Here is a 21,408-nt window from a genome sequence, read left to right on the forward strand (position 1 = left end):
TATTGGTTGAGAGGGTGTCAGTGTCTTTCCTGGTCCATCTGAAATCTTCGAAGAGATCTCATTCAGCTGTTTCTTGATACTCAGTTTCAAATTCTCCCATTTCAGAGGCTGATTGGTATCATTAGAATTTTCGATTCCCTCCAGGGCTTCTTCCAAAGCCTCTAATGGATCCTCCATCTTCCTAGGACTTGTGCTGCAGGTTCCACCAGTATAGAAGACAACAAAAGAAACAATCCCTGCGCTGTCTTTGGTAGATGATGAGGAGGTTATTGAGCGGGTGCTGCTCCAGACGCTGGATGGTGCCAGCAATTCTAACAAAGGAAACAAGAAGGAAACAAGAGCGCACCTCTGGTACAATAACGTTTTGTATTTTTCTCAATCAATCACGCTGTTACAGGTTACACTTACAGTGTGTAAGAAAACAATGCGCCTGTCAAGCCTGCCGTCTATCCTCTCCGGTGTCCCGCGCTTGGCCAGAGCGGCGGGGTGCGTTGGAAACTGCGTTGTGCCTTTATGCTGCATGGCATGAAGCAATTCGAGCACCCCGATGGGAGAGTTGTACCACTCAGACACTTTATCAACTGTGCCACTGAGTTTGTAATATATATGCTAATCTGCCCCTGCAAAAAATTATACGTAGGAAGAACAACCAGGCCCCTTAGGAAAAGACTGGGGGAGCATAAATGCAACATTCTGGCAAAATCTGAAAAACACAGTATACCCAGGCACTTCACCAAATATCACCAGTCAGATCCCAGTGACCTCAAGATCTTAGGCCTTGAAAGTATCCCTTCCACTCTACACAGAGGTCTGCGGTTTAAGAAACTCTGTGAACAAGAAACTTTCTGGATCTTCAAATTCAACTCTCTGGTACCCGAAGGACTGAACGAAGAACTCGAAGTACGGAGCTTTCTCCAATGAAGATTCTGATTTGAAGAACCCACAGACATTGTCCTCCCTTTCCTCTCCCCCACTTCCCCCATTTCCATCCCCTCACCTTCCTTCCTTTCCCCCCCCCTCAATTCCCACCCTCCCGCCCACACTCTCCCGTCCCCCAAGTATCCCCCCTCCCATTGCTCTTTTAACAGCAAAATGGGCATCCGCAGTTTTGGGAGCCCTCTTTCCCCTCCTGTGGCCATGTCCTATTTGGTTATAATCCCCGGGCAGGACTAATCTCCTGGTATCCAGCCCCTCTGTGTCCATCTGACATCCACTCAAGACAACGTTGCTTAGTACTCATGCGACCTAATGGTCGCTAATTCCTTTGGTTCACTATCTGTGGTTAAAATATCCACGGTGTATCCAGGACATAATACAGTCCTACCTTTTAAAATACCCACGGTGTATACAGGATATAATACAGCCCCACTTTTTTAACCAGACTTGGTTATGACCACATCTAGCCGGGACCCCCGCGCTTATAAAGCACCCCATGGGCCGTGCTGACGTCACACACGACAGACACACTTTGTCGGGACGTTCAACTCACTCAGATTAACCTCAATAGACAGTCCCGCTTGGCGAAGTAAGCCCACAAAAAACATGGACCACTTCCTGCATCTTAATCCTCAATCTTTTATGTTTATTTTTATGTTTACTTTTAAATGTTCAAATTTTAATTATTGTCATTGCACTGGTGATGTAACTGTACCTCCCGATGGAGTCCACCCCATAGTGAGTGACCATATGTCATTTCACCTAATTTTCTTCGATTTTAGTATGCGGAGACAACAATCGAGTCCCAGCGTAATTGTTTTAATATCCTTCAAACGTTTTTTAAAACGTTTTTTAAACTAATCTCTAAAGCCTCTTAAAAAGTTTTCCAATAAAAATCTCTAATAAAGTTTTATGTTTACGCCAGGCAGCCAATAGGAGGCAGCCATGTACTACACACGTGGTTTTCCAACCACACTACAACCACGCCCCATGCAGCCAATAGGAGGCCCCTCAGCCGCCTCCACCCACACATGTGGGTATAAAACATCCCCGTTCATGCCGCTGACGTCACCTGATGAAGGCGTGGTCTACGCCGAAACGTTGTGACGTCAGACGGCATCCCCGCGTCCTGGCTCCGCCCACCGCCTCCGACTCCCACGCAGTTTCCAACGCACCCCGCCGCTCTGGCCAAGCGCGGGACACCGGAGAGGATAGACGGCAGGCTTGACAGGCGCATTGTTTTCTTACACACTGTAAGTGTAACCTGTAACAGCGTGATTGATTGAGAAAAATACAAAACGTTATTGTACCAGAGGTGCGCTCTTGTTTCCTTCTTGTTTCCTCCAGTGTCCCTCTCTGTGTCACCTCTGCCCTCTGTAACTGCTTATACAAGTTTAAATTCATTTTTTTCTTTGAATTTTTTTTTAAATCGATTCTCAAAAACTACAAGTCCAATTTGAAAAAAAATGTTTTGACTTGTTCACATGGAAACAAAGAATTCATGCCGTTCGTTTCGTGGGGTTGTTCGTAAGTCAGACGTTCGTAAGTCGGGACTACCTGTTTTTATTGGAAAAATGTATTTAACACCACGTGTGTGTGGCAAAAGTGAGTGAATACTTAGGATTACACAATTTAAACTTTCAACCACCACTGTAGCCGGATTTATTTTTTAACATTATCTGGAATTCAAGTCACTGAACAAAGCTTGTGTTGGAAGCTCAACGCACTAGGCGTACAAGAGATAACGGCGCAGGATACAGCCGGTATATGGCTGATCCTGCTGCCGCACAAGTCCCGGCCGTATTAATTACTATTCCCCCTCCAGGCCGCCATGGATAGTGGGGGAATGAAATAATCCAGCTTCCAGCAATTGCTGGAAGCCAAATTATTTTTTTAAAAGCAACTTCAGCTCTGTCTTCTGACGGCGCTGAAGTTACTCCCTGTGCCTGCTATATCCGTAATTCCTATTACGGCCTATGGTGGCGCCGGCTGCGCCCAAGTCTCCACCACTTCAGCGTGTTCGCGCACCAGTACTTGCTATTATCTGTTTATCTGGGATCTCACACACAAAGGTATTATAACTAGATAAAAGCTATTCTAATGCTGGGAATACACCATACAATTTTCTGTTAAGGGGCCCATACATCTAACGATTTTCCCGCCGATATACAGCAGATTCGATCACTGTGATCGAATCTGCTGTGAAATCGGTGCGCAAAGGCTGACAGAACAATCGATTTCTGTCCGAAATCAATCGTTCCCATCGATTCCCGGCGATGCGTCCGTGCGGAAGATTTTTCTCGATCGCCGGCGGGTCGGGAGTGCGTTGATATCGGTGTTCGAATGCCAGACGACTGACGCTAGCGGCAATACATTACCTGCTCCGGCCGGCGCGTATTCCCGCCGACACCGCTGTCTTCTTCTCCGCTGGGTTCCGTGTTCCGGTCCGGCTGCCTTCACTTCCCAGCGGACAGTGGTGACACGCGCCACCCGGGGGAGAGGCAGCGGCAGCACCACCACAGATTGTGATCGGTTTCAGGCTGAAATCGATTCACAATCTGTTTGCTGTGAAGGCAGCCATACGATCACTCACAGATCAGATTCGTTCAGAGAGGGATCTTTCTGTTGGTCAAATCTGATGGCAAATCGACCTGTGTATGGCTACCTTAAAGCCCAATCTACACGATACGATTCTTTGTACGATTCGATTACGATTCTATTTACGATCCGATTAAATCAGACATGTCCGATCGGGATTAGATTCAATTCGATTTGCCATTGCAAAACAATGGCAAATTGAATTGCATCGAATCCCGATCAGACATGACGTATTTAATTGGATCGTAAATAGAATCGTAATCAAATCGCACAATCGTATCGTGTAGCTGGGGCTTTAGATTCTTTAGCTGGCCATACACTAGGCCGATTACCCGCCGATCGACAGCAGATTCGATCACTGGGATTGAATCTGCTGTCACATCGTTCACGCAAAATTTCGATCTATTTCGTCCCGAAATAGATCAGTCCCGTCCATCGCTCCGTGCGGGAAATTACCGATCGCCCGCGGGTAGGGAGTGCATCGCTAGCGGTGTACGATCGACGCAGGTATACATTACCTGAAGCTGGCTCCCGGCATCACCTCCCGGCTGGCATCTTCTCCGCATCACGGCATCCGTGTATAACTTCCTGTGTCACTGCAGTGACAGCGGAAGTACAAATAGAGGGCGCTCTATTTGAACTTTCGCTGTTACTGGAGTAACAAAGTTATACGTGGATGTCGTGATGCGGAGAAGATGCCCGGGACCAGGCTTCAGGTAATGAATGCCGGGGGGGGTAGAGGTAGATACATGCGGCAGCTCAGCAGATGGTGAATCGGTTTCAGGCTGAAATCTATTCACAATCTGTTTGCAGCAAAGGCAGCCATACGATCCCTCTCTGATCAGATTCGATCAGAGAGGGATCTATCTGTTGGTCGAATCTGATGGCAAATCGACCAAGTGTATAGGTCTGTACACACGCCGGACAGCAGGCAACGACGGGTCCGTCGTCACCTCCCGCTGGGTGGGCGCTCCAGCGACAGTCCGGCATGTGCACAGTCTATCTGCAGACTGATATGGCCGCTAATGCGGCTCGATTGATAAGATCCAACAGGACGGATCTTGCTTCCGCCGATTCCCTGCTCGCTCCCCGCGAGGGGACAATGGCAGGGAATAGAGCAGAAGATAAGCGGCACCGGCGGGGATGAGCGGGGAATCGTATGCGGGGGACGCGGTGGGCACGCGGAAGAGGCGATCCGGCAGCTAATCGAGCCGCCGGACCGCAGCATCATCTACGCGTGTAATGAGGCTTTACAGAAAATTGTATGGTGTATTCCCAGCATAACATCACTCAGAACGCCTGACCTGCATGCTTGTTCAGAGTCTATGGTACACCAGGTTATCACATGCTGATTAGTGCCCCACTTGCTGCCCCTGGTGATTAGCACATATGTGTGCTAGTACGCATGCTGTGCTCATCAACTGCAGCAGACTAACAACCACATCATTCTGCTATAACAGGTGCTAAGAAACCAAATATAATGTACAAAATTGGTGAACAATTCAACAGAAGCTTACATCTCAAACTATAATAATGGAATTCCCAAACTTTGCCAAAATTTGAATGAATCCTTTGAAAAGCCTTTTTTAACTTAAAGAGGAGCTGTTAGGTATAAGGTCTCAGAGAAAATAAACACATATATCAGTAGCTAAAGATTGGCTGTACTTACATTACATATGCATTTCACTGTCCACGTTTGGATTTCACAGAATTTGTATATAGTATATGCAGAGATAGATGCTCCTGACAGCTCATGGCAGGCTCCATGTTTTTCTGTCAAATGTGTCGTCATGTCCTGCCTGCTTCCTGATCACAGATAAGCTCGTACTTGAACAACACAGTGTGCAGTGAATATTAATGAGCCATGTGGCTAGGAACAATAGCTGACTCCTGCAGTGTACTCTGCCCGGAGATTTATCAGTGCTACGCGCTGGACTGATTACAAGCTGCTGTAACGTCTCATTAGCAGCCGAGAGGAGGGCCCCAGAATGCTTTGCAGTTTAGTATGCGGCTTGCGTCCTTATGGGTCTATAACAGCTTTGCTGATAAGCACACATCAAAGGTAACTGAGATTTTTATCTTCACTAATGGCTTTTGGGCTTCCTTCTAAACTGTTTAACACAGGAGAATAGAGGTTTAAATTAGCTTCTGCAGCCTGACAGTTACTCTTTAACAGTACTGTGAAAGTGTTAGCAGTCACACTGCACAAATACAGTGATAATTTAGTAAACATCAGTTTCAATACATATCTGCACAGAGTGGCAAGAAATCTACTATAACCTCTGTTTAACTGAGCCACTTATGAAAGGCTGCTAAACACAGGAACAGCAGTACATTCTGAAACCTGTTTAGCCTGTTGCTGATCCTATCACAGAATATTAGTAAAACAGACTCATGTATTTTAAACAAACAAAAAAAAAAAACACTATCTTTCATAGTAAATCAAGGAAAAATCACCTATGGTTGGCTTCGACTCTGCAGTTAGTTGCTGGTTCTTGGTTCAGATGACGCCTCATGGCGATTTTGGCAGGTGAGTAACGGGTGTAGTCTGGCTGAGAATGTCCAGCAGATCGCTCTCCCTTGTGACGAGATGAATGCATTGGTGTACTTGTAACAACGTCCGAATGGTCACTATGGGAAGGAGTGCTCTCTTTTGAGCATGGCCTACTTCCACCACTGCGCCCAGAATGGTAAAGCTCATACTGTGCAGCATGACCATTGATAGAAAGGTCTGGACTGAGACCATTAGGAATAGAAGACTGAGAAGGAGGTATGCGTGCCTGTGATGGATCAGTGGAAAATCGAGAACCAAAACTGCCCTTACAGCGGCCATTACTTGGAGGAGGATCTTCGGGTAAAGTGGAAGACTTCAGCTGAAGCAGTTCATGCTGTCTTTGTAATTTTTCTAGCTCCACAATACTTATCTAAATATAAAAATACACAAAACAATAAACATTTTTTACACATAAACCTCTTAAATTTTCAGCCACAAGTAAACAGATGAGGTGAATCTCCTTTTCAACGTCCTTGACTGGTTTATACCCACAAAGCATGTACAGTCTCAGACTGGGACCCCATTTGCAGCGTTTTCCTAAGATTGTTTAGGCGCATAAAAATGAACATGTTTAACCTTTTTGACAGCCCCGCTCGAGTTATCTAGCACCAGATAACTTTGGGCACGGCTGTCTTAGCCGACTGGGCACAGGCTGCCTAATGTAGACAGTGCAGAGTGGGCACAGGAAGTGCTTTCATATTTCCTCTTCCTCCACCGAGCTGCACTGCGATCACTTCTGGGTACTGATCACTTGATATGACGTGATTAGGACCCAGAGGATGGCATCAGGGTTTGCAGTGCCCCTCGGGGGTGGAAGAGGTGTAGTGGAAGAGCGGCGCCATCCTCTGGGTCCTGATAACGTCATATCATATGATTGGGCATTACAAAAGGATATCTGCATTGCAGCGCCACTCAGTGGAGGAAAGAAATGATCCTTGGGTCCAGAACAGGTAAATATGAAAGCACTCCCTGCACCCACTCTGCATAGGCTGCCCAGCTGGCGGAGACAAAGGGTAAGAGAGGGATATGTTCCCGGGGTCCACCCATGCCAGTGGCGGTCTCCAGGAGGAAGTGGTAAGCCATTGGTGGATCCAGAGGCTTCCCTCTTCTTAGACAAGTAGCTAACATTATTTTAATCTACCGTCGGTACACTTTAACCACTTAAGCCTATCTGGACGAGTATTCTCAACCAGATAGGCACAGGTAAAGTCAAACTGGACAAGTATTCTCATCCAGTTTGCAAGCTGCGGTGCGCAAGGGGCCGCAGCGCTGCGCACCCTGGCGGTTTTCCATTTCGGCAATTGGGGAAGGGAAGCAAAGCTCCCCCAAACCAATTGCAGTGCCTGTAATGAATGGACATGACCCCGATCAGGGGCCATATCCATTCATAAGAATGAACATGAATAAAAGTGGAAAAAAAAAAATGTAACAAACACTTCCTGGTAAACCAGGGAGTGTTTCTTTTGCCAGCTGGTGGCGAAAAGTTAAATTACACTGCAAAGATTTTTTTTTTAATTCCAAAAATAAATAAATAAAAAAATTATATAATTAAATCACTTCTAAAGCCCCCACCCCAGTTACCAAGCAATAAATGGTTGCCTTAGGGACTTTTTTTTTTAATATGTATGTCATAAGGGTATATTACTGTTATTTAGTACATAAGGGCTTACAAGTGATGGGACACCACAAACACACACACAAAAAAAAAAAATGACACCTTTATTTCCTCGAAAATATATTGTTGCCATACATTGTACTAAGAACATAATTTAAATGTTGTGATTGCCGAGACTAATGGGCAAATAAAATGGATGGATTTTATTTATAGTAGCACTGCTTATTTTAAAACTATAGGGGGTAGAATTGGAGTGTGTGTGTGTGTGTGTGTGTGAGAGTGTGTGAGAGTGTGTGAGAGTGTGTGTGAGAGTGTGTGAGTGTGTGTGAGAGTGTGTGTGAGAGTGTGTGTGAGAGTGTGTGTGAGAGTGTGTGAGAGTGTGTGTGAGTGTGTGTGTGTGTGTGTGTGTGTGTGTGTGTGTGTGTGTGTGTGTGTGTGTGTGAGTGTGAGTGTGAGTGCGTGTGAGTGTGTGTGAGTGTGTGCGTGCGTGCGTGCGTGCGCGCGCATTTGCCTATAAAATGCATAGAAAATAAAGTAATTACTGAACACAAGTATCACTCACAGAAAGCTGAATTTGCAGCAAAACAAAAACAAGCTATAGATCATTTATGTGTGAGGAGTAGTGATAAAGTTGTTGGCAAATGAATGGGAGAGGCACTGACAGGAGAAAATTGCTTCTGTCCTGAGGCTGAAGTGGTTAATATTGGAGATATACATTCATACACACATATACATACATACATACATATATATATACATACACATATACATACGTACAAGAGAAACCGGAGGAAATGGTTTACAAGTTTCCTTGATTATGTAAAAAAAAAAAAAAAAGGCACCAAAAGAAGCATCATGTTTGCATTAATAGATACATTTTAATTACTTTGTTCAAAGTTGAGGATATTTCATACATGGGTTATGAGAATATTCTGCTTTTTTAGATTTGTCCGTTCACAAATAGTGGCAAACAAGTCTGGTAGGAAAAGGGGTGAAAAACAAACAAAAAAACAACAACAACCAAGCATCACAAAATAATTCATACCTGCAGCTCTAAACAGTGCTTCTGCTTCTCTGAAATCTGGCTCTTCAGTGCCAATTTTTCCTTCATCAGATTTTCCAGAGACAGTGTGTTCCAGTCCAGCTTCAGTTCTTCACAACGTGCCTTCAGCTACAAAAGAGAATCTTATTAACTACTTTAGGACCGCAATAATTAAATTCTACGCCCTGTTTTGGTGGCTACCTGGCTGGCAGGGCGTAGATTTTAACCACCCGACGCATCGCGTTCTCGCTGCTTTCCTCGCTCCCGACTATCTCGCCGAAGTTTCCCCGCCGCAGCACACTCCCTCTGCGGTCTCTATAACGGCAGAGCCTTGTGAGCAGGTCAGGAGACAATTTAATTGGCTCCTGACCCTGTCTATCAGCATAAGCCGCTTTCATTGGCTTACATTTTTAGGCATTGTCAGGAGCCAATGAAAGCAGCTCCTGACCGGCTCACAGGAACTCTGCCGTCAGAGACGGCAGAGTGGGTGGGCCAGGTTCCCGGCGTGCGGTGGGGACTGCGATTGTGGCAATTCGTTGGTGTTCTGCCATTTCTGGTACCAGCGGTCTCTGGTCCTTAAAGCGGAATATAACCCTGCATTTCAGCTTTGCTCTAAAACATTATTTACAGCATATTATATGCAACCAGCATTTTTTTTTTACTAGACCAGCATTGGAAGGGTTACACACAGAGCATTAAATTTCTGTGGAGAGACCTGCAGACGCATCCGAAGCTTACATAGATACATTTAACTAAACAGAATGTAACAAGTGAGGAATGTTACACACTCTTTGGCTGTCCTCCAACTCCTGCACAGTCAGAGAGAGTGAGTCACATTCCACAGTTGTTACATTCTGTTTAGTTAAATGTATCTATCTAAGCTTCGGATGCGTCTGCAGTTCTCTCCACCGAACTTTAAAACTGTGTGTAACCCTTCCAATGCTGGTCTAGTAAAAAAAAAATGCTGGTTGCATATAATATGCTGTAAATAATATTTTAGAGCAAAGTTGAAATGCAGGGTTATATTCCGCTTTAAAGGGAACCTTAACTCTAAAATTTTACGCATTACACCCGTAACGCGTAAAAATGTAATTGTTGATGTCTGCAAAAGCTTCCTGCACCAGCAGGAATGCATAAAAACGTACTCATGGCGGCCAGCCAACTCCCAGTCGGCAAAAATGAAACTAGCTGGCAGCGGGGGACCAGATGAGCCATGAGTGACTGTGAGGGCACAGGATGGCTGCAGGGGGCTGGTAGATGCCCCAGGTAAGTTAAGGTTCCCTTTAAGGACCAGAGACCGCTGGTACTTAAGTGGTTAAAATATTCTGCTGACATGCTGCAGAAATGTTTAAGGCTTCTTTTCAAACTTGGGGCCTGCTCACACTATATGGAATACAGCACATAGCATGGAACTTTAACACATTAACAGCGCATAGTGCAGAATGAGCAATTCTGACTTATCGATTGTGCTACTGTGCATAATGCCAACATACAACATTAATGTGGCTTGTGCACTGCACCAAAGGTCAATGGAAAGAAGTGTGTGTTTACTCACCAACAACAAACTGCGGTTCCGGAGCTCACCATTTTCCTGCTCTAGCTGTCGGCTCTGTTCCTTAAGTTGAAGGTTGTGAGCAGAGATCTCCTTTTGGGCTTGGATGAGGTCACTGTATGTCAGGGCCTTGACTCCCAACTGCAGATTTAAATAATTATTTTATGTAGCGATACAAGAACAACTGATTGAAAACAGAAATTTATGGTTAATCACAAAACAGGGGATAATGGTTGTATAAGAATATTTTCCGTTCAGTGTATATACCAGCAGATAGGTTGATCTGTGCACAAGTTCCCCGACCCCACCACCCATTTTTGGCCTAAAAAAAACAGGTAAAATCAAGTGAATTGTGAATAGCCCCCCCCCCCCCCCCCCCAAAAAAAAATGTGGCCATAGCCCCCTGCAGAAAAAAAGGTAAAGCAAATGTTACAATTTGTTTAGTTTAAAAAAAAAAAAAAAGTAGGGTAATAGGTTCACCATACCTCATCCAGCTTCTGCTGAAACAGTTTTTTAATCTCCTCTTTTTGAACTTGGCAATGAGTAAGAAGTCGGTGAGCAGCACCAAGAAGTTGTGAGTTCTTTTCCTTTAAAAAAAAATAGTCTAATTTCAACAAAAGAATGTAAATATCTATAGCTCTAATCTCTCTATATACTTTATGTAAGTTATGTGAATAAGTAAGCAGTTCTCTAAAGGTTAATAAGTTTATGTGGTTTGTCAGGTGAACTTTATCAGTGGCACCAAGCTGCAGAGAGTTCTTGGAGGCTCTCTCTTTGGACCACAGGAAATCAGGACAATTTACGGAAGATAACTTTCCATGTACAAGACAAAGCCTGTATACTTAGGAAAAGAACAGAGTGATGCTTACAGATTGAACTGGATACTACATCACACAATACAGTTGAGGCCAAATTATTTAAAGTGTACCAGAAACGATATAAAATACAAGTTTTATACATACATAGGGCTTCCACCAGCCCCATGTGCGCAGATCGCTCCTACGACGCCGTCCTCCGCAGGAGAGCGCACTTCTCTTGCACAGACTGGCCAAAGCTACGGGACCCGGTACCAGCGATACAGAAGGCTAAGGATGGTGGCGTGGGAGCAATCCGTGCACATGGGGCTGGGGGAAGTCCCAGGTATGTATAAAACTTCTATATCGTCTCTGGATTCCTTTAAGGATTTATTTCTGTCTGTCACCATCCCTCTTCCACCCCACCGAGGACTGTTTTAGCCACCTAAATTACTGCAACATATAAAGATTTGGTGTGAGAAGGACTTTCAGAATGCGGTTTCTGGAACCTCAAGAACCATATGCATTCCTTTGACAAACATGAATGAAATCAACTTTTACAATTTTAGAGCATTCTTCCCAGGAATATTAACTGTTTCCACTAGGAAGAAAAAGTTGTAGATCAGCTGGGGATGGAGAGATCTCAATGGCAGACAGAAAGCAAGCAAATCCTGCTTGACATTTCTAATAATCATTTGTACAGTTCTATTTCATATCAAATTAATGGCATGGTGACTAGACGCAAAATGCCAATGGCAGTACATACACAGTGAGCTAAAAATTCTAAGGCAAACTTAAAGCAACAGATGTCCAATTAGGAAAATAAAAATACCTTTTCCTTCTCCAACAGTTGCTGTAGTCCAACTTTGTACTGGGGAGTCTTCATGTAAGACATAAGTTGCAAATATTGAATCCTAAACGAGTCTGTGACAGAAGAGAAATCTGTGAAAACTTGCACATAACACGCTACGGTCAACCACTTTGGTAAGCATACATAAAAAAAAAAACTCATTTTCGATACTTGCAAGCAGGTAAACGTGAAGACTTAAAACTACAGCCGCTTCCTAATTGACAAATAGTTTGTGACAAAAGTAAGAAGTATGAATAAAAGAAAATTGTCAGACTGATGGATAAAAAAAAAAATATATATAAAAGAAGAAGAAGAAACCCAGAGAATCCAGACATTTGGGGAAATGTTGCACTAATTCTTCATACTGTCTCTAAAGCACTAGCACAAAATTCTGGCAAACAACACTGAAATAAAAAGTAAAAAAAAAAAAAGATGTAACAGGTAGCTAGATGTATCAGTCAGAGATATATGTATACACCACTCCTGACTGGCTGCTTGTTATGGTAGAACACTTTTGGCTAATTTGAAGAATCTCCTGTTACTTCCTAGGCCAGTGGTCCTCAAACTAAGGCCAGCGGGCCGAATGTGGCCTCCTGAAGCTTTTTTACCGGCCCCCCATACACAAAATGTATTATAGATGCGGTCAGCTTCATCTTTAAATATTAGCTTTTCACATATAGAATGAAGCCAGAAAGCAGCAATTTCGCTGGTTTCCAATTAAATTCCAAGTCAGGTGACACTGCTGTTCAATTGGACTGCAGGTTGTCACCTGGGTATGCTTCACTGTCTGGCCCGCAAAGACATCATTTTATGTATACTCCGGCCCCCCCAGCAGTCTGAAGTATGCTGACCCAGCCCTCGACCCTAAACGTTTGGGGACCCCTGTCCTAGGCTCTGGCAGTCTCTGCTGTCCATGCTGGAAGAGGGAGACACACTGATTAAGAGGAATGCCTTTGCGAGTAGTCAGAGAACTGAAGACAAATACATTGCTGGAAACGTAACCCCTTACCACCGACCATAGAGGTTTCTTTCAGCAAGGTGATTACTAGACTATACAGTGAAGAGTTGATAGCAACCCCTTGCAGGGAAATGGTTCATTATGTCAGGGCCAACAATTTCTGTATCTGCAAATGTCAGATTTGACAGTAGAGATGGAGCTGTGTAAAAAAAATAAATAGGACTTGTGGTAATATGTGCCTTAACATACAGTATTCCCAACAAATGGTTTTATCAACAGTAGTCCTTTAAATTGTGTACCTGCCAAATACCATGATAAGCAATTCCGCACAAAGTCAATACTGGTAACAAAGCCATACTATATGCAACTATGTGATGAAAAAAAGTGAGTCATTCTTATGTACCCTCGAAACAGAGGCAATATTGAAATATTTAGCCCAGTAGATCGTAATCAGAACAGTGTACATAAGACATGTTAGCAAAAAGATGTTGTGTAATTGCATAGAGACCACTTATGAACCCTCAACATTTATCAGGAGTTCTACACATCCCAGCATAACAGTACAGACCAATTTTAGCCAGTTCTCCACTTTACTGTCTAGTAGTGCATAAGCATTATGGGAGTACAGGATATATTGCTCACTGGTAAAGCTGCATTCTGTCCCAAAGCAACTAAATTTCAAAAGCCCTTATTGCAAAAAAGGCAGAGTGTAAAAATCAAGCAACAAAATAAACCATGTAGTAGGCTACTTTCACACTGACATGTTCTGGTGGACAATATCATGTAAAATGTAATTATATTGCAATAGTATGTTCACGTCAGCATGCTAGCAGTGTGGTACAGTTGCAGCAGTGAAGCATATCTCTGTTGCAATGCAGTCTCTCGTTTACAGGAGGTGCAATGCAACGGCCCAATGTGAAACTAGCCTAAAAAGTAAATAAAAGACTCGCTAGGGAAAAGAAAAATCAAAAGAAGAGTGGATAAGTAATATATAAATGTAGACAAAAAAAAAGTCACAACATGTGTAAAACTTGTTTTAAATATAAAAAGGGGGGGGGGGGGGGGGGACTTTGCGGATGAGTGTGAAATTACTGCAGAATAATTGTACCATACACCAAAACAAGCTTTAAAACTGACATATGCAAACATGTAATAAAAGAAATAAAAAGTAAAACAAAGTTAAGTATGGAAAAGCACATGGGCAGACTCCATGGCACAGAGCCTTTGCTCCAGCCAAGAAGGCTAACCACGAATACCCGAGAGCAGATGCAAATTGGGCAGGTGATAGATAAGGGTGAGGCCAGAATCTTCAGCGATGAATACTGCTAGCGAAAGAACGCCAGACAGTACATTAAAACAAAGGTCAGATATTATGCATCTCTCAAATGTATATAACTGCCTCAAAACAATAACATAATTCTGTCACTTTAGAAAAGTTTTTTCCTGTAGTCAATAAGCTAGTCCTGTCTTTTGGTCAAATGTCACCAAAAGTTCTTGGTCTTTTTTTTTTTTTTTTAAATGGTCATGGCAAGGCTAGCGGAGTCCCTCATAAATGTCAAATATCAGTGAAAATTACAAACTAACCATACGGTTGTACTCATAAAAGTTTACATATACCCTGAAATAAAAAAAAATAGAGCTCCCAAATGAACTTGAGCACAGGTTTACATGCACTTTAATTTTGGCCTAACATATACACAGATCGACACACGCATAATAGAATACTAAAGGTAAAGGAGGCCATACCTCAGGCGACTTGGCAGCTGATCGACCATTCGATTCGATTATTATAATCTGAATCAGCTGAAAAATCGGTGCTGCCAAGTGCATGCCCGACCGACGATGAGACTAATTTCAGGCCGAAATTGGTCACATTAGATGGTAGGACATGCTGCAAGATGTCGGGCCGACTTGCTCGAGAGATTTCATGCTGAAATTTATTGGGAATCAGCCTTCAATTTATTGGGAATCAGCCTTCAGTGTATGGGCAGCTGACAGATCTCCCTCTAATAAGATTTAAATCAGAGAGAGATTTCTCTCTTGGTCGAATCTGCCCATCTTCACTAGATGTATGGGCATTTTAACTGTCCACGCCTGTGACTTGTTTATGTGTAATTAGTTAGTCTATAAAAAGTCAGTGAGACTCTGGACTCTTGACAGTAACCTGCCCAAAGCAAAAGAAATGTAAAAATACCTGAGAGAGAAGGTTGTTTATAAAATAGGAAAAGATGTAAAACGATATCCAAAGAGTTGAGAATGCCAATCAGCAGTGTTCAAACGTGATAAAGAAATGGAAATTGAGGGGTGCTTTCAGAGTGCTTTTCTGACCATCAGCGCTTTGTAAGCAGTTTTTAAAAACAGCTTCCATTGACTTGCATTAAAATCGCGGTGCGATCGCAGCATTTTTACCGCAAGTCAATAGGCTCATTTGAAAAAAAAAAAAACGCTCAGAAAGCGACAATCAGAAAAGCACTCAGAAATAAATCAGTGTGTCTACAGCCTGAAAAGCTGCAAATAACTTACCGTAAGCCAACATCAAGGCTTCTTTACAGAAAAGAGGTGTGGATGTTTCAAGATGCATTACTGTGCTGATGTCATTAAAGTGTACCTGAGCTGGCTCGTCGCACCAGTCACCTCTTCTGCGCATGCACAGAGGGGCTACGCATGCACAGAAGAACCATCTGGCACGACAGCCAGATTACCAGGACTGATTGCGGCCAAACGGAGGCACTCGGGAGGACGGCAAGGGTCACATCGGTGCTCATGGGATTGAAGGAAGCCCCAGGTAAGTATCAAATCTTTATTTCGCCATCTCAGGTTTACTTTAAAATAGCACTCTTAAAACATGTAGAACCTAGACAAGCATCAAAACTGAGAAAACAAAAATAGCATTTTTGATGCACTTTGGATCAAAGCCATGTGGAAAAGTCAAACATGTGGCCAAATCGACCCAGCATTGGATACAGCAGAAAAATGTTAAAATTCTAGAGTGACCATCTCAGCCCCCTGACCTAAACATCCTTCAGCCACTTTGGGGAGATCTTAAACATGCAGTTCATGCAAGACAGCCCAATAATTTACAGTAACTGGAGGCTTTTTGCTAGGAAGAATGGGCAGCTTTACCATCTGAGCAAATTAAGTTGCTCATCCTCAACTATCGCAAAAGACTGCAAGCTGTCATTGATACTATAAGAGAGAATGCACGGTATTAAAAAACTAAGTGTATGCAAACTTTTGAACAGGAACCATCTCAGCATTTTCTTAAAGAGAACCCGAGGTGTGTTTAAAGAATGTTATCTGCATACAGAGGCTGGATCTGCCTATACAGCCCAGCCTCTGTTTCTATCCCAAACCCCACTAAGGTCCCCCTGCACTTTGCAATCCCTCATAAATCACAGCCATGCTGTGAGGCTGTGTTTACATCTGTAGTGTCAGTCTCAGCTGCTCCCCCGCCTCTTGCATAGCTCCGGTCCCTGCCCCCGTCCCTTCCCTCCAATCAGCAGGGAGGGAAGGGATGCAGGCGGGGACTGGAGTTCTGCAGGAGGCAGGGAGAGCAGCAGACTGACACTATAGAGATAAACACAGCCAGCTCTGACAAGCTGTTTGTCAGCAGCGTGGCTGTGATTTATGAGGGATTGCAGAGTGCAGGGGGACCTTAGGGGGGTTTGGGATAGCAACAGAGGCTGGGCTGTATAGGCAGATCCAGCCTCTGTATGCAGATAATATTCTTCAAACCCACCTCGGGTTCTCTTTAATTATGTTTTTTCTTACGATTGTGCGATTTTGAGATTTCTAAATCAGGGCCGTTAAATTAGTACAAAAAAATCATCAGATTCCTCAGTTTATGGAACTACCGACTCCAGCTACCCAAAATTGCGTTGACTCTCCAACTCCCTAGTCTAATTCTTACCAGGGCTTTGGAGTTGGTACAAAAATATTCAGACTCAGTTTATGAAAACATTCAAGTTCGACTTCACAGCCCTGTTTCTCAGTTTAATTTGAATCCCATTAACCTTTACACTGCCAAAGACTTCTATAGGAGATTTTTGTTGTCGTATCCATATGCATATGCCATGGAAGTCCAATGCTAGGTACACAATGCAATTTTCTGTCAGATTTACTGTCAGATCGATTATTTCCAATATGTCTGATCTCATCTCGGAATGATTTTTTTATGGAAGTAAATGGAAAATTGATTAAAAAAAAAATTGATCGGAAATCAGATCAGATATGTTGGAACTAACTGATCTGACAGTAAATTATCAAAAAATTGCATCATGTGTACCTAGCATAAAGGTGTTCTAGTACAAAATTACTTCCAGCTAGTTTATAGACTTTTTGGTTTCCCAAGGTTTCTTTGCCACGTGTGTCCAAAAGACATTTAGTACAAAGTTTGGTGCTAGTCTTCTTTAGAAGACCCAGCAGGAAACCTCATAGGTAAATTAAGCTAAGAAGATTGGGTGGACAGCACCCTCTAGTACTGCTAGGTTTCCAGTAGGTTGTAGTGAACTACGCCCACACTATATGGCCAATCACAAAGCTTTGTATTGTAGGGGTTGCGGTGACTGAAGAACTGCTCCTTATGAGGTTTCATGCTGGGTCTCCCTAAAGGAGACAAACACCCAAAGTTTTGGCTCAGTGCCAACTTTTAGAATTCTAAATTGATGCAGAATTATGTAAATGTTATTGTACATCTATGCAGCTTGAAAACAAACCAATTAAATGCTTTTACATTTTCATAATTAGCATAATTCTCATATCGATTTTTTTTTTGCACCCCAATGACAATCCCTCCAGACTAATGTGGAATTTGGTACATTTAGATTTGGGCAAGATATTTAATAAACACCATTCAAACATAGCTGGCACTGGCATATAGCAGTTTAACAAAAATGAATTGGCAGTCAAAGAGTTATAAATAAAAGATGTGTTTTTACTGATTACCCATGTTTTCCTTAATGAATGGTTCACATTTCACAAAATCTGCTGAAGTAAACTTATGAGCAGAACTGTACATGCAGCACATTCAGACCATGTTGCAGGCTTGTGATAACTTTGATTAAACTGGATTAGGTTTATCAACAGGCCAAGATAATTGTATGTTTTTTTTTGGGGGGGGGGATTTCCTTAATTTAAGGGGTGTGTGAGATATGTAAGGTATCCCAGTTAACATACAGTCTTACCACAAAAACCTAGCCCACGAGACTGAAAAAATTCCCTACAGAGCTGCCTACAGAGTTCAAAGAGCACAGCTGAATTCAATCATTTTGCAATGGAAAAAGTTTGGAACATGCATAAAGGGCCCTGGTACAAACATCCAATTTTAAATTGGCCAATGTTTAGCCATTTTTGCCACCTCCATGTAGTATAAGGGTTTACCTACACAATCTGTTCATAATATTTAAAATCTGTTGGCCCTGATACTACTAGAAGGTGGTTAAATTGGACAGTAGTTGGCCAATTATAATTGGAGTCTCACTTTGCAGGTCGCAGATTGTGCTCCCTGGAGAGGCAGAGCTTTGCGCTGTAGCTCTGCCTCTCCACAATCTCCGATTTCCGCCCCTCTCAGTGAAAGAAGACAGAGGGGCGGGAGGATGTGGCTATTGACAAAGATTGACTGCGGAGGAGGCAGAGCTACAGCTCAAAGTTCTGCCTCTTCAAGGAAGTAAAGCCAGACGAGCCCAGGAACTTTACTGGGCTTTTTCTCAATCAAAAAAACACTCATTTTGTGACGGGATTGTGGCGATTCCACTTAGGATATAATGCTTAACAAGATTAAATAGAATTAAAAAAAAAACATGGGAAAAAAAAATTAGACTTCAAAGTCTCTTTAACCTTTTCGGGACCGCGTGCATTAGATTCTACGCCGCACTTGTGGCTGTTCTAGCCTGATGCGGCGTAGAATCTACGCCGGCCCGCAATTTCCGCTCCCGACGCGATCGTGCGCACCCGGAGAGGGAGATTAAGCTGTCATATGACAGCCGACATCTCCCCCGAGTGATCAGCAGCCATCGCGTATGGCTGCTGATCACGTGATCACTACGATCGCCGTCGGATCGTAGTGATCAGTTTGACAGCTGCGGCGGCAGGTGGGGGAAAGAAGAGGATCCACTTACCTCCCTGCCGTTCCCGCGACGATCGGCACCCCCCTCCGCTCTGGCCGGCATCTCCGCTCCATCTGACATTAGCTCCGGGTCCCGGCTTGATGACGTCATCAAGCCGCGACCCGGAACTGATCGTCAGACAGAACGGAGATGCCGGCCGGAGAAGAGGGTCCCGTGCGGCTCATCGCTGGAGCCTGGAAGGTAAGTGAAGGCTGCTGGCAGAAGGGGGGGGGGGGGCACAGGCCACCATGGGGGGACACCAATCCAGCCAGCCACACACGGGATCCGGCCGCCTGACCCCCCCAAACGCGTGCACCCCCCTCCCGCACAAAATTACTTTGGTCCTTAAGGGGGAGTAGGCGGCCGGTCCCGAAAAGGTTAACCTCCTGAGCGTTACGCCGCTCAGGAGGGTTTGCAGCAGAGAGTCCCCAGTATAATTTTTAGAGATCGCATTGTTGTAATAGCTTCAGCTAGCACTAGGCTAGCTAGCAGTGGTGACCGGCATCCCTCGATTACTTTTGATTCCCCCGATCAACGCTAAATACATTACTTAGCCTCGATCCAGCGATCGGCGCAGCCTCCCCGGACAGCTCCGCTCTTCTCTATGGGGAGGATCGAACATGACATCGGCGACGTCATGCGCAGACCCGATCCTCCCCATAGAGAGGACCGGAGATGTGCAGGGAGGCTGCGCGATCGCTGGATCCGGGGAGGGTAATGTATTTAGCGGCGATCGGGAGGGGGATCAAAAGTAATCAGGGGATGCCGGCCACCACTGCTAGCTAGCCTAGTGCTAGCTGAAGCTATTACAGCTATGCAATCTCTAAAAATTATACTGGGGGACTCCTGGGGACAGTCGGCGGTATGCCCGACACAGTGTCGGGCATACCGCTAAGGAGATTAAAGAAAACACCACAGCACTGTGGGAGTATTAAAGGAATAGTCAGGGGAAAAAAAAAAAAATTCACTTACCTGGGGCTTCTACCAGCCCCACGCAGCCATCCTGTGTCCTCGTAGTCACTCACTGCTGCTCCGGTCCCCCGCCGCCAGCTAGTTTCGTTTTTGTCGACCTTTTGGTTGGCAGGCCACCACGCGTACATTTGCATGCATTCCTGCTGGTGCAGGAACATTAACACATTTTTACACGTTGCACCACTAACGCATAAAAATGTATGCGTTAATGTTCATGCACCAGCAAGAATGCGTGCAAATGAACACGTGGCGGCCTGCTGACCAAAAGGTCGACAAAAACGAAACTAGCTGGCGGCGGGGGACCGGAGCAGCAGTGAGTGACTACGAGGGCACAGGATGGCTGCGTGGGGCTGGTAGAAGCCCCAGGTAAGAAAGTTGTTTTTTTTGCCTGACTATTCCTTTAAGCATTGCTTGATAGAAAAAAAAAGGAAGTTCAATGGTTTTAGGACAAAGTTACAACATTCCAACATACTAAGAAGTGAAAGGGTCTTAATACTTTGAATGCGCTGTATTGTCATGTCACCAAATGTCACCATTTAGTTTAAAAAAAAAATGAAGTAAATATATCAGCCATATATTTTTGCTTAACGCGAATAGTGTACCATGTTTTCACTATACATGACATACAACAGGTGCACTAAGATTTTACTCACAAGAATCAAGGCAGGTAACTTAGGTGCCACACGGCACCTGGTAATTTGAGTGCCTGAATAGGCCACAAGGTTAATTGTGGAGCACAGTGTATAGTTTGTCCGCCAGACTTATAGTCGATAGGAGGTAATGTGCAGGAAGGGATGGGTAGTGTTAGCAGCAGGTAAGGGGAGTGTATGTTTAACAGGTAAGAGGAGTGTATGTTTAAGGAACAGGTAAGGGTGGTGTTAGTGTAAGGAGTAGGCCAGGTAAAGTGATAGTTGAGTATCAGCAGTATTGATATTCTACTAGCAGCTTCACCCAGCACCCAAATTGCTCAGCGCCCCTTTGCCATGTATGAACAAGGATAGTAGCCATCTTAAAGTGAACCTCCGGACTAAAAATCTACTCGGCAGAACTGAAAAGGCTTGGTGTTTCTTTAACAGTTTCACAGCATCAGAACTTTGTTTTTCTTACCAAAGCTTAATTTTTAGCTGCATTTTTAGCTAAGCTCCACCCATCAAAGAAAACTGCCGGGCGGCTTTTCCTTGATGCTGTGCAAAGCATGTTGGGAATTCCTATGTTTTTATTCACGTTGCCTAGCAACTGGGAGGTGTGATCAGCACACAGGACAGTTGGAGCTGTGTGTCATACTCCCTGTCACCTCCGTTCAACCAAAAAGATGGCTGCCGTCATGAAATCAAACATTTGCCTGTTCTTTTAAAAACAGGGTGAGTAAGAGATTACCTATTTATTTTAATTAACATAACTAATGTAACTTAATGACAGTATTTTTGTTTAGG

The 21,408-nt window shown here is 44.0% G+C and overlaps 1 protein-coding gene across 2 annotated transcripts in view; it reads right to left on the reverse strand.

Moving 5' to 3' along the window:
• Positions 1 to 21,408, reverse strand: part of DOT1L (DOT1 like histone lysine methyltransferase) — a 229,520-nt gene that overhangs the window by 45,256 nt on the left and 162,856 nt on the right. For both annotated transcript variants that reach the window (XM_068233968.1, XM_068233967.1), the window contains exons 16-20: positions 11,924 to 12,015; positions 10,783 to 10,884; positions 10,301 to 10,438; positions 8,749 to 8,874; positions 5,992 to 6,458 (exon numbers count right to left, since the gene is read on the reverse strand). In XM_068233968.1, coding sequence (XP_068090069.1) covers positions 5,992 to 6,458; positions 8,749 to 8,874; positions 10,301 to 10,438; positions 10,783 to 10,884; positions 11,924 to 12,015 — 925 coding nt within the window. The remainder of the gene's footprint in view (positions 1 to 5,991; positions 6,459 to 8,748; positions 8,875 to 10,300; positions 10,439 to 10,782; positions 10,885 to 11,923; positions 12,016 to 21,408) is intronic.

This window comes from Hyperolius riggenbachi, chromosome 1 (assembly GCF_040937935.1).
Source record: "Hyperolius riggenbachi isolate aHypRig1 chromosome 1, aHypRig1.pri, whole genome shotgun sequence".
NCBI lineage: Eukaryota > Metazoa > Chordata > Amphibia > Anura > Hyperoliidae > Hyperolius > Hyperolius riggenbachi.